The following is a 13,968-nucleotide window of genomic DNA, read 5'->3' as shown; positions in this document are numbered from 1 at the left end:
TAATGGAATCATTTCACATAGAAAATTTTCAGTTTATATTTATATTGGTATCAAATACTTTTAAAAGTTGTATTTAGTTAAGATTTTAGCATTTTAAGGGCTCTTTTGCTAATATCTCTGAAGGATTAATTTATAATTAATCCTTATTAATTATACCAAATTATTAATTTACCAAATTAAATCAAAACATTTTAAACTATTTAAAATGTTTATTCCAACTTATATTAAAAGCATTTAAAACAACCTATGAAATTGCCTGTGAAGCGTAGTTGACCTGCTTTAATTTTGTCTTTACAAATGCATTTGTTATAAAGCTTCATGGAAACAGGAGCTGTTTGTTGGCAGAAATACAGAATAGAGTCCCAGGAAGCAGGGGAACAGGGCCCATGGGAGAGCAGGAGAGCCCCAGACACTTGGAAGTCTATGATTCTCAGCCCTCTAATACAATTCCAAACCATCAAATATGAATTTACACAAACCTTAGGAATAGGAAAAAAAAAAAAAAGAAATGAGTTTAGGGTACATTAATGTTAGTAAATTTAGCAAACTGGTCATTGGTACATTGGTTCCTCTCTAAACTGGCTTTTGTTGGATTGGGTTCATCAAATTAACCTTGATCCTTTTTGGATCACAGAAAGTAATCTACAGTCCCTTTGAAAAGTCTCCTTCACACTGCTTCCAAGGTGGTTTTATGAACGGAAAAGCATGTCATGGCACTCTGCTGCTTAAATTCCCTCTATTCTTTCTCATTAACCTGAAGAAAATGCAGGCAACTTCCAACGGTACTATCATCAAATCTCACAAAGACTAGGATACTTGAATCCCACCCTCTAATCATACCAAACCACAAGTTGTGAATGATCCCTGTCTCCCCACCCCCAGTCTTGCCAAACATCTGGGTCTGCACTCAGGTATGTCTCTTTGCCTGGAATCATCATAGCCCTTTATGTGTTGAGCCATCACTTCCTCTGAGAAGTGCACCTGAAAAACCTTTCTTTCAATCCTGTCATGACTTCTATGCCATTAACTCCCCACCCTCACCATCTTGAAAAATTATTATTTATGAATTAATCCACAAATAATCATCATCTCCTAGTCCTGTGTTGCCAACCCTTTCCAAGAGAAAAGGAAATAACTGAACAAATGGGCATCATTATCAATTTAGAGTTTTAAATGTACCCTGAACCTTGAACACTGCCCAGTCTTGTCTTTAGTCAGTAGTATTTGACATTCCCCTTAGTAGCTGTTGCAAACTTTTGTCTCTTTTATTTTTCCCCATATATGTCTCTCCTCCAATGTGTGGACTCCTAGAAGGCAGGATCCATGTATTTTCATCTTTGGAACCCAGGACCTTAACTCTGGAGCTGTATAAAAATATTGGTAACTGACAGTAACCACCATCTAGGGTGTGCTGAGTTTTTGGGAAGGGGGACAAAACTCCTGGAAACCAAACCATATAGATGTGTCAGAGCTCAGACACAGGGGGACCCCTGACAATGAGGGTGAGGAAAGCAGGGCACTCGGGCATGTGGCATAGGATGGGTCTTTTAGATATTTGGCAGAAGCTACAACGAGGAGTGGCCGGTCCCTCTTCCTCTAAATCAAATCAAGATGTGTGAAATATGACCCTGGGCTCTCTGCCATAGCAGTCTATGAAGCTCACAAAGCTGCATTCACGTTCTTCTTCTTTCATCAATTTGTATTAAACTCTGTTTTGCACTCAAGTTTCCACATTTGTGAGCCCACTGAGAAGAGGACCAGTTTCTGAGATCTGAAATTATAGTTAAAATGGCAGTTCTGTGCAAGGGTAGTCATGAGCTTCGGAGAGGGAAAATGCAGTGGATTCATGATCAAATATACCTAACGTGCTTTCCCCTCTCTTTTTCTCCATAATGAGGATTTGAAACCATGATGATTCTATCATCTGAGTAGAAATGGCAAATAACAAGAAGACTTTTCTTTAATGACATCAAGAAAGATGAACTCACTACTATTATATTAAAAACTAGTGTGTATGTAACTCACCATAGATTGCAGTGGACTTTTGCAAATTATATCTGTGTTCATGAAGTGGTCCTGTGATATGTGTATTCTTTCTGCAGATGAGGCAGAACTAAGGCTTTCAGAACTGAAATGGCTTATACATGGTCACTCTGTTACTAATTTGACTCTTTCTTCAGAGTCTGTAAAATGTGATTTTAAAGAGATAACTGTGCAAAGAGAAAGGACCTACTTTATATATGTTATGGAAACTTCATATAACTGGTTACTTAAGTGTTCATATAGGGGACGTGTGTGAGCAGCTTCACAAAGATTTGGAAAAACTTAGGGATAGTGGTGTGACAAATTTTTATTGAAGGGAATAATATTCTGGGGGAAGTATTACTAATTATATTACTACTGGCATTAAGAAGGTCATGGAACCTTTCAGAATGTACAATGTATTTTGTTTCCTGAATTGAATGTAGAATAGGGTCCTGGATGGCCCTTCTGGTGACAAGATGATTAGTACCTTCACAGTTAACTGACCAAGTACAGATTCCGAGGGATGTTGACCAGGGAAGATGATTTCTCCCTGAATTTCCACAAGGAAACAGTCCACAGCTTTTGTGTCTCATCCTGAGGGAACAGAGGATGAACCACGAGAGTCTTCCTACAGGAACCCTGACCCGTATCAACGACTGTTTCTTGATGCCACTGTCTACCCACATGGGGTACACACTCTAGCCTCATCCTAGGTGCTCTGCCTCCACAGGGTGATTCAGGTAGACACCTGGAATCAGAAGGGCTGTGCGTGTCGCCTTCTCTCAGGCCAGACCAGCAGTGACTGCCCTGAGTAGCACAGCAGGGATATGGACAGTACAGAGAACTCTAGAAAATGTAGAGAATGCTGCCTGGCTTGGGAGAAACAGCAGGCAGAAGCTCAAACCAGAGCCTTGCAGATGAGGTTTTAGCCAATCAGAAAAAGGATTTTAAGCGGACACTCTTGCTGCTGCTAGTTGAAAAGTCTGCGTGAAGAGGCCTGTAGGACCAGGCAATCCCCAGGTCTGAGGCAGCATCCACTGCACAGCCCCAGAGTAGAACGGAGGGAATTGCTCCCTTAGGACAGGAGGGAGGACATGGGCCAGAAGCCTCTGTTTATTCCAAGGGACCCTGAGGTAAGGTCTGAGGGAACTGAGGCACCTTCAAAATCCCTCTCTGACTGTTCTTTGTTGCCTGCCAACCCTATTACCGGTCTGAGTTTGATGTTCCTCCTTTATGTTTTCATCCCACCATGGAAGCCCCCCTTGCTCTGAAATTACCCTGACCCTGAGTGCACCACTGCTGGTGGAAGCCCAGTGACAGATTTCCCAGTCTCAGGTGCTCTGGGACTATGCACCTAATTCAGAATATTGAACCAACTCATTGTCTTCATGTGCCACTAATGGAAACTTCTTGTCGTTGCCTCTTCCCTATTTCTTTTTACCTGGTAAACTCTTTATGTCCTGCTTTTAGATCCTTTCCTCTATTTTGAAAGAAGAACCTAAAATTCAGGAAGAGAGAGAATAGAGGGAGAAACACTTATTGTCTTGTTTATTAATGTTTTCCAGACACTGTTCTAATTGCTCTATAACCATTTAATACTGCCCCTAGTCATGGGCAAGAGGAGCCTGATAAATAATACATTTATTAAAAAAAACACATTGATACTTCTGCCACTGGGGATTTGATGCTTAGGGCTGGCACAATCTGTACAATACAATAGTATTGTACTGTAGTACAGTCTGCAACTATAAGTGTCTGCTCCCTCATTAACACTATTCAAGCTGCAGGAAATGCTTCTCCACATCTTTTGCTCTCTGTCCTCAGAAATAAAGGTGACTGTGTCTGAATGCTGTTAATGTTTGTGGATTGTGTTTTTGCTGACATCAGATGGTTCAGGGAGGATTTGAGCAGCTGAAGAGATTTTAAGAGAAAAGTCAACTTAATTTTTCAAATACTTTCATTCAAAGAGCATAAATGCAATAGATTCTTGTGTAATGAAAAAATCACTTGCCAGCAGGACTGGTTGTCAAATTTTGTTTGTTTTCTTGCTCCACGTATAAACCTGGTACTGCCAACAGTTACACCTGGCAGCTGAGGAACATTTTGCGATACTAAGCAAGTCATGATACTCTTAAGTTTGTATATATGAAGGCCTAGATATAAAATGCACGAAGCATGACTCACATTTTACAAAGAGAAGTCTGAGGCAAAAAGGTTCAGTATTTTGTTGACTCTCATAAAGCACATCAGTGGTAGACAACGTCCCTGGTAGTGCACTGGTTAAGAATCCACCTGCCAATACAGAGGACACGGGTTCGAGCCCTGGTCCGGGAAGATCCCACATGCTGCAGAACAACTAAGCTTGTGCACCACAACTACTGAGCCTGCACTCTAGAGGCTGCGAGCCACGACTACTGAAGCCCGCGTGCCCAGAGCCCGTGCTCCGCAACAAGAGAAGCCACCGCAATGAGAAGCCTGTGCACTGCAACGAAGAGAAGTCCCCACTCGCTGCAACTAGAGAAAGCCCGTGTGCAGCAACGAAGACCCAACGCGGCCAAAACATAAATAAATAAGTTTAAAATAAATTTAAAACAAACAACAACAAAAAAACCACTTTTTTTTTTGTTGTTGTTCTTCCATGCCTTTATTGGTGACAGCAATGGACAACCACAATGCCAGGCATAGCAAGATACCTGGGGTGGCAAGCAGGCACTTGCTGCATCAGTGCAGCTCAAAACGATTTCCTTCAAGAACTCTGCTCTTCCCACCACAACTTAAGGCTCCTCAGAGTGCCTAAGATACTAAAAGTGAACTTCTTTGCGACAATGATTTTCTCTCCCTGAAATATGATCCCCACTTATTTTCCCTTACCCAAAATCCCAAGAACAATAGGTTTTAAATAAATATCACAGAGATGTCTACTCTTGAATCTTTTTTTTTTTTCTTTTCGTTCTTTAAACTCCGAAGGCATTTAATCTTCAGATCATTCAAAACTGAAAGAACTCTTCACCCGAAATGTTCATCCAGCGTTTGATGAAGACAGAGTGCCAGGCATTAGATTGAGAACCTTCAAAAAAGATGTCTGCCCAGAGATACATGAGGTACTTCAGCTCCAGTGCTGATTGGTTCCTTTCCTTGGGACTCTCCAATCCTGCCATACATGGAAGCTTTCATAGGCTTTTATTCTCTAAAGTAGGCACAGCAGATCCACCGGGTGTGAGCTGTGTTCACTACCATTACTTCTTCCTTTGTTCTCAATTATGTCTGGGACGGTGGCTCTGCAGATCCCCAGAGGCCTTTGGACAACAGCTGTGATGGTGATGCTGATGGTGTTGAGCACCCCAGGGGCTGAGGGCAGAGACTCTCCACGTAAGTGCAGGGCAGCTGCTCCCCAGAGCCACCACTCTGGGGACCAGGCTCTGAGGGACACTTGGCCTGGGGTGTGATCTCAGAATATTTCCTCTCTTCGGGGATGTTCTCATTTCCACCTCCTAATGACAAGGTGAGGACAGTCTCCCTCCCACAGGCTTAAGCCTGGGGATATTATAATAGGGAGGAGGAGACAAAGTGTGTATCTACTACAAGTGCTGGGACAAAGTGAGCATGGGTATTTTGTTTTAAAGAATTTCGCCAAAGAAGACACAGCAGGACTTGTCATTTCAGGGTCCCCCAAGACCTTGTCTGGACTTAATACTGTGGGATCCTGGGTTGGGGAAATGTAGGGCAGCAGTGGTCTCTGTAGTCTCAGAATTTGAGGAAAAGGACTCTACATTCCTGACTCTGAGTGGAGGGTTCCTGGAAGCAAACTCCTGGTATTTGAGTGGAGCTGACTGGGTGGCCACCGGCAGAATCTTAACCTCAAGTTTCACTGATTTACGGTCAAATAGTGACTTGAGTGGTATTCAGAGACTTGAGTTGAGGATGGACGGGATTTAGGAGAAAGGAGAACGTAAGAAGAGAAATATGTATATTGAGAAAGCATTCATTTCAGACACAGGATTAGTATCTTCATATAAATTCTCTCTCAATCTTCCTAACACCCCTATGTGTAGCTATAATGACTTTTTACACAGTTATACTTAAGATACAGATACTCTGTTAAGTAACCCACCCAAGCTGGTAACTGTCTCAGTTTAATTGGAATCCAATTTATCTAATTTGAAAGTCTGTGCTCCTTCCGTGAATAAACCATCCTTTTTAGGACTGGGGCGGTGTCGGTCCCTTCTAACCACACAGGAGTCGGGTCGGGGTGGCAGAAACGCAGAGGAAACCCACGCATGGGAAGGAAGGCACTTTGCCAGGGACCAAGAGAATGTGCCTGTCAGGACGAGGACAAGCTCCATTCTACACCTCCTTTGTTATTCCCTTGAAGTCTTGTGCTTATGTGGACACTTGTTTGCCTCTGAGGTTCCCAGGATTTCGAGGGAAAATGACATTTCATGTGAGAACGTCCTGATCCCTCTAAGTACAGAGATGGATGTGAAACCCACCCGACAGCCCTGTTTACTCGGTTCTCAGGCTCAGGCAGGGATCACAGGTCCCGGGGCTCCCCTCAGAGACAGGCCTCCTCACACGAAGGTCATTCTGGAAGCCCTCAGACGGGGCGGGAGGCCTTGGGAGAGCCGCCTGGAGGATCCGGGTTCGCAGCAGGAGGCGCAGGGCTGGGCTGGGCCGGGAACCCGGGGTTGAGCGGCGGGTTTCAGGTTTTTCCGACCCAGCTGGCCACGGGCCGACATCTCCCCGCCCTGCCGAGCGGCTGCCGCCTGGCTGAGCGGCGCTGTCTCCCGCAGAGGATTTCCTGTTCCAGCATATGGGCCTGTGTTACTTCACCAACGGCACGGAGCGGGTGCGGCTAGTGAGCAGCTACATCTATAACCGGGAGGAGTACGCGCGCTTCGACAGCGACGTGGGCGAGTACCGGGCGGTGAGCGAGCTGGGCCGGCCGGCCGCCGAGTACTGGAACAGCCAGAAGGACATCCTGGAGCGGGAACGGGCCGCGGTGGACACGGTGTGCAGACACAACTACAGGATTGATGAGAGGCTCACGGTGCAGCAGCGAGGTGAGTGCAGGCCGCCCTCCGCGGGGCCCACCCCCACCTGCCGAGACTCCGCGCGGGGGGGAGGGGGCGGGGCCTCGGAGGTGGGATCCCCAGGCCCGCGGAGGGGACAGCGAGGCCCGGCGTCCCGCGCGGAGGGCCGGGGACCGAGGGCACAGCAGGGAGACGGAGGTTGGTAGCCCTGGAACATTCCCCGCAGAGGCGGGTCCGGGACTGCTCAGTATGGCCCCAGCTCTCGAGAGCCCCGTCCTGTGCAGTTCTTTCCACTAATTCCGCACGTTCCCGCCTCGTGCCTTTGGCTTGTTTGCTTCCCGAAGCTCAAGAGCCCAGCCTGGTGGAGTTAGGGCTGCTCCACGGCTGCTCTCGGGGCACCTTACACACGTGGTGATATATTACAGCCATGAAAGAATACATTTTCACTTTTTGGTTTCAAATCATTATTCATCTTAATCCTGGTTTCTTAAATGGATGTCACTATATCACTTGTCCCGGCCCTCTTTCTGGCAAGGGACTGTCTTAATTATCCCTGTGTGCCTAGTACCTGACACATTGGCAGGTAGTATGAGCTCCATAAACCTTGCTTAAATTAATGAATAAATGTTCTCTGTTGCCCAGCCACTTAGGCTCAAGAGAAAGCACAAAGGTAAATAGGGTCTTAAACACTGACTGTATTAATTATTCTTTACGATTTGCTTAATACTTTAAAGTAAACTCTTATTGACTTGGATCTTAACAATTTAGAATTTGTGAATGCAAAGCCTGAGGGAAAAAAGTGTTTAGTAAAAATAGAAACAGTTCTTGAGTGGTGTTATAAGGCAAAGTTTTAATTTCTTAGAAAAGCTCAACAAATGGCTGATAACAGAGCTGAAGTTTTGGGGTAAATAAGTTGATGCCATTTAATTACTGAATAAAAATTGTTTCAGGTTCCGTTGGCCTGCCTATCCTCTCTCTCCCTGCCAGCTCCCCCAACATCCACTGCAGGGGTAGACATTCTGAAAGTTAATTATACCAGTTTCATGAGCACCTATTGCTAGACAATTGTCTTACCAAACACTACCTATATTATGCCACTTAATTTCCTTGGTGTTAGCAATCAGCATCACCACTTTATATATGCTAATATTGGTACATAATAAACAGTTTAAGTAATTACACACAGTTATTCACTGTCTTGAAGCCTCCCCCAGATACACAATAGTCATCATGTTCTTTACTACATGTATGTAGAGTCTAATGGAAGCAAAGCCTCATTTAAGCCAGTTATGACCAGAAGCAGCAATGAGTCTGTTCCTGCCTATTTTCAATGTTAGTGGGACAAAATGATACATTCGAGGGATTGAAAACTCACTGATTGATCCCTAGTCTGACCCCGGTGTTATCTGTGTATGTTCACATAACTTTTAGCTTACTTTACCCAATCTTGCCTTCTCCTTCATCCTGATGCCACCAAGTACATACTTATATTTTTGCTATTTCAGTTTTTTCATAAAAATTATTCTAACATTTCTCTCTTGAACTTGTGACCTCCATTTTTTACTCCCAATCTGTTTAAGACGAACAGATTTTATAAGTCCACCTAGCTGACCATGACTTTAGTCAGAGCCCAGGAAGAAGAACCTGATCAAGAGTTAAAGTCCAAACTGAAAACATGATTCTTTCCAGATGATGGCTCACGAGTACCATGTTACTGGGGTGACGAGAGTGCCTGCCGACCTCAGCAAGTCCCAGTTATATTGTATGTTCATGTGACATGCTCACTAACCCAGGCCAACTTCTGCAAGAATCTCAGAATATTTTCTATAGAGAACATACATGATAATGATGTCTGATTTCAGAACAAGGCAGTTATTCTTAATAGCAAAGGGATGGAGTAGGGTTGGCAGCTCACTTGAATGTTAAAAGAAAATTAGGGGAAAAAAGTAAATGAGAGTACATAATATATTATCAAATAGATAAAACACTACATGAAATATTTACTATAGTTTTGCACTAAGGGAATGAGGGAGATGCAATAAAATGGCTGCAGAGATAAAGGATAATATGTGTAAAACAGGTTGGGAGGTGTGTCATATTTGACCATGAGTAGCAATCTGAGAAGATAAAGGAATCAAGGCATGGGCAAACATGATGTTTTATCAGTGTTACTTGTTTTCAAGGTTTCCTTTCTTTTCCTTCAAAAATTACAAACTTTTGACATAACACTTGTGGTTCTTTTTTGTTTTTATTTTTTGTTTTATCTTTGTTACTAGATTGCAAGTTCTGTAAAGGCAGGGGCCACAGTTTGTTGTTTATCTTTGGGTCCCCAGTGCTTGTCAAATTTATATTTGTTGAATGAATGAATGAATGAATGAATGAATCAAATAAAGTATATGTGGCATAAATGAACTAGAGATAGAAGTGTAGGTATTTAATTATATAAATTTTTGTGGGGAGTTCACCACAGAATGGCATTTGAGCTAAGATGAGGCTAAAAACTGAGAGAGGTGCTTTGCTGACCGGTAAGAAGTGCTCTCGCTCTCGAATTCTGTATTACAGGGCTGAGGATTATAGAAGTAGCCTGTTTGAGAAACACTGCTTTGTAGGAAGGATGTGATGGTCACTGTTGTCCCATTTTACTGGACATAGAAATGTCTGTACTTTCTTAATTCTCAGTCCATGGGGTCATGACTACTGTTGATCATCTCATGGCCAGCAGGTGGGAGTCAAAGTTGCTGGATTTTCTCTACTGTGGGGAGCATGGAGACTAACAGAAAACAGTGTCACTGACCTAGCACAAGTCACTAGAGCTGATCGTGATGGTCACTTCTAGGTGGGAGAGCGAGGGGGAACAAGTCCAGGTTTATTATTTTATTTAAAAAATAGTATAAATAGTGGCCTGTATAATATAGCAATTTATAATTTTAAAGTGCTTCATTTTTATCAATTAGTGTCAACAGAGTAACTCCCATAGAATGATTAAAACTGTCTCTTGAGACTCTGAAAAGTAAACTGACTAATGTTTTTCTTCAAGCTAATAAAGTGGTCCAGGTTAGATCCAAATCCAAGATTTGGAATCCAAGGATCTTTCCACCCTGGTACCAGGGAAGGACTCTTCCCGGTGGGGAGACTTGCTGTGTGGTCTCACATCTCACTGTGTCTTTTCCTGTCTGTTACTCCCTCAGTGGAACCTACAGTGACCATCTCCCCATCCAGGACAGAGGCTCTAAACCACCACAACCTGCTGGTCTGCTCGGTGGCAGATTTCTATCCAGGCCAGATCAAAGTTCGGTGGTTCCGGAATGACCAGGAGGAGACAGCTGGCGTTGTGTCCACCCCTCTTATTAGAAATGGGGACTGGACCTTCCAGATGCTTGTGATGCTGGAAATGACTCCCCAGCGAGGAGATGTCTACACCTGCCATGTGGAGCACCCCAGCCTCCAGAGCCCCATCATGGTGGAGTGGCGTAAGGGGCACTTGGTTTCCTTTCACCGTGGGCCCCACAGGACAGGGGCAGATAGAGCTTCCTTGGTCCATCCCATCTCATCCCTTGTCCCCAGAAGCACTACTGAGCTGGAAATTACAGGACACAAGAGTGCCTCTTGCCTCATAGTAAGGGCATCAGAAGAATCCTGATCTCATTGTCTTTCCAGATACAGGGAGCTCACGCTACACACCAGGGCCCCAGAGCCCAGCCCTGGTAGCTCTGAAGGATTGACTGGTGACCAGAGTCTTAGGGCATAAGGTTATGGATGTGTCCCTGAGGAGCAGGGATCCACTTTCCCCTTCTCCCACCCGCCCACTCTGTCCAAGGATCTGTTGGCGGGTCCCTCCCCTAGGGGTAGTCAGAATGGAGAACTAGGTTCCCCTGGCACCTCCACCTCCTGTATCTCAGACTAGACTTCAGGCTTCTCAAAGGGACACCCCCCTTTGGTGTGGGGACAAACCCTGACACTCAGGCTCTGATCCCTAGGGGCACAGTCTGGATCTGCCCAGAGCAAGATGCTGAGTGGCGTTGGGGGCTTTGTGCTGGGGCTGATCTTCCTCGGGCTGGGCCTCGTCATCCGTCACAGGAGCCAGAAGGGTAAGGAACTCTGGGGAAAAGGGGGAGATGGGCTGTGACTGAGACCCTCTGTTCAGGGAGGCCTGTGCCTCTAGATGTAGCTCTTGCCTCCTGACCCTGAAAGGAAAGAGACCAGGCTGGTGGTGGGTGGAAATGGAACGACCTAGGGAGACATTGGAGTCTGATTTTACTGGTTGGAAAGCAGCCCTTTCACAGAGGTGACAGGTGGGATTTATTCTAGGGCTTCCTTCTAGTGACAGCTCCATTCATTTGGGGAGATTTTATTTTAGGGCAGTTAAGGCCTTGTGGGTAGAGGGGATGGGTAGGGAAGAAATATATTTCAAATTAAGTTGCTTATCTCCTTTCCCTTTGGGGCGGGTGAGACACTTGCTGTTTGTGTCATGAGACCTTTTGTGGGACCTCCTGGGCCTCCACCAGCAGGTACTGTTTTTGCTCTGTTTCACTGGGGGTTATGGGGACAGATAAAAGAGGGAAGGGTGTGAGGTGAGTATACCTGGGCACAATGGTCTCGTCCATGGCCTATTTTCTGCTATGGGATCAAGAGTTAGGGGAGATGTTCACCCAGTTTCTGTAGGAAGCTCCTGAGGTTGTTCTCCAGAATCAAGCCATAACTTTGGTGGCATCTTTCTGTGAAACTTGGAGCCAGAACTGTGGTGTTAGTGCTAGACACCAGGATGATACCCACTTTGTGCCACATGTTGGTGGCTACTGCCTGTGGGCATTTATAGTGACTGAAAGAGGCTATGAGTGGTGGAAAGAAGGTGAGTTATTATCTAATTTATTAAAAGTTTGACATCTTCGTGTCCCCCAGAAGGATAACAGCTGCTCCCCATCCTTCCACACATCTGCGTCAGGCTGAAGTGTTGTGTCCTCTTTAGTTGATTCACCTCTACACAGATGTTAGGGGAGGTGATGGTGATATGCCCCGGACCTCAGCTTTCTCTGTCGGATGCTGCAGGCCGAGAAGAGGTGAGGGGGCACGTCCCTCAGGGTGCCATGTGCTGATCACTCTCTCTCTTCTCCAGGGCTCGTGCACTGACTCCTGAGGATGCTTTGACGGGGATTGGTTTTTGCTCTTCTGTAATAGCTGCCTGTTCTTGCCCAGAATTCCCAGTTGCCTGTCAACCTGTTCCTCTGAGATCAGGTTCCTCCATTAACTCTGACACAGTCACCAGGTTACCCCTTGCCCTGCCCCAAGGATTTGACTGTGATGCTGCTTCCTGCACTGACCCCGGAGCCTCTGCCCGTGTACTGCCAACAGCGTCTACTGAGCGTCTACTCAGACCCCAAGGGATTTTTCTGTTTGCATTCTCCCTCCGCAGACCGCTCAAGAGAAGCACGTTGAAACCATTACCTGGCTATAGGGTATATCATAATTAAACATGAGTATGAGTTATCTATACCCTGAGCCTTCTTTTTTATTAAGCTTATGCTAATCATATTTTTTTAATATTTATTAAGACTCGCGCCGGGTCTTAGTTGTGGCACACGGGATCTTCGTTGCTGCATGTGGGATCTTTAGTTGCGGCATGCGGGCTCTAGTTCCCTGACCAGGGATTGAACCCGAGCCCCCTGCACTGGGAGCGCTGAGTCTTAACCACTGGACCACTGGACCATAGGGAAGTCCCTATGCTAATCATATATTTTTTATTGAGGTATAATTGATATACAACATTATATTAGTTTTGGCTGTACAGCATGATGATTCAGTATTTGTATTATTGCAGAATGATCACTACAATAAGTCTCGTTAACATCATCACTATAGATTGTTACAATTTTTTTCTTGTGATGAGAACTTTTTAGATCTACTCTTTTCAATGACCACCTGTCAGGGTTACAGGAAGGAAGCCTCCCTTGTGGGGAGGTTAGATAGTTATCTAGCTGTCAGACCAACACACAGGCTGGGAGCTGGTTGAGAAGCAGCCTGTACCCAGGAGTCTGATTCAGCAGCTCTGGGTAGAATCGAGAATCTCGACTGGGAAACCACTGGAGCAGATCAGTGGCTTCCACAGTGGTGGGAAGAATGAAAAGGACATCTCCTTCATATTTACGTTTTATCTAGAAGTTAAAAAAAGGAAGTAAGCTTACTAATATTTGAGGTCTAGTGAATCAGACAGTCTCGTGTCACAACTGAGATGTCACATAGAATACTGTAGGTAGAGCAGGAGTACTCCATCACTGAAAGCTGCAGCTGTATCTTCATTTGTTCACTCACATTAGCGTGTTTCCGTGTATTGTAGTTTACTTTACCCTCTTAAAGAAACTTACGGACTATATTATTTTATTTTAATTATTTTAAATAACAGAATTGCAAATGGTAGAATCTTTACAATATTTTGAATGAAATGAGGAATAACCATGATAATCTTTTGTGTCACAGAGAGGTTTGTGGGTTATCTTGGGTCTAAACAATTAAAGCGTAGTCAAATTTTTAAAAAAAATCTACTCTTTTAGCAACTTTCAAATATACAACACAGTATTATTAACTAGATTCACCACACTGTACATCACATCCCCAGGACTTATGTATGTTATAACGGGAAGTTTGTGCCTTTTCACCACCTTCACGACTTTTGCCCACCTCTGGCAACCACCAATTCGTTCTCTTTATCTATGAGTTCTTTTTTATTAAAGATTCCACATAAGTTAAGTGAGATTTTATGGTATTTGCCTTTCTCTGTCTAACTTATTTCACTTAGCGTAATGCCCTCGAGGTCCATCCATGCTGTTGCAAATGGCAAGATTTCATTCTTTTTATGGCGGAATAATATTCCATTATGTGTATATACACACCACAGTTTCTTTATCCATGCATTCACCAA

The 13,968-nt window shown here is 44.5% G+C and overlaps 1 protein-coding gene across 1 annotated transcript; it reads left to right on the top strand.

Annotated features, from left to right (window-relative positions):
• Positions 1-5,230: 5,230 nt before the first annotated feature.
• Positions 5,231-12,545, top strand: LOC133095152 (boLa class II histocompatibility antigen, DQB*0101 beta chain-like). Its single transcript, XM_061196088.1, has 5 exons — positions 5,231-5,394; positions 6,816-7,085; positions 10,244-10,525; positions 11,033-11,143; positions 12,169-12,545. The coding sequence occupies exons 1-5, from the start codon at positions 5,286-5,288 to the stop codon at positions 12,180-12,182; spliced, it is 786 nt and encodes a 261-aa protein (XP_061052071.1). The 5' UTR covers positions 5,231-5,285; the 3' UTR covers positions 12,183-12,545.
• Positions 12,546-13,968: the final 1,423 nt, after the last annotated feature.

Source organism: Eubalaena glacialis, chromosome 7, assembly GCF_028564815.1.
Source record: "Eubalaena glacialis isolate mEubGla1 chromosome 7, mEubGla1.1.hap2.+ XY, whole genome shotgun sequence".
NCBI lineage: Eukaryota > Metazoa > Chordata > Mammalia > Artiodactyla > Balaenidae > Eubalaena > Eubalaena glacialis.
This window is presented reverse-complemented; position numbering and strand designations above follow the sequence as displayed.

What these genes read in the sequence shown, in the direction of transcription:
- LOC133095152 (XM_061196088.1), top strand. Translation starts at nt 5,286, where the DNA reads ATGTCTGGGACGGTGGCTCTGCAGATCCCCAGAGGCCTTTGGACAACA. An exon ending in TGAGGGCAGAGACTCTCCAC is followed by an intron (nt 5,395 to 6,815) that starts GTAAGTGCAGGG and finishes TGTCTCCCGCAG; the next exon opens with AGGATTTCCTGTTCCAGCAT. An exon ending in CCCCATCATGGTGGAGTGGC is followed by an intron (nt 10,526 to 11,032) that starts GTAAGGGGCACT and finishes TCTGATCCCTAG; the next exon opens with GGGCACAGTCTGGATCTGCC.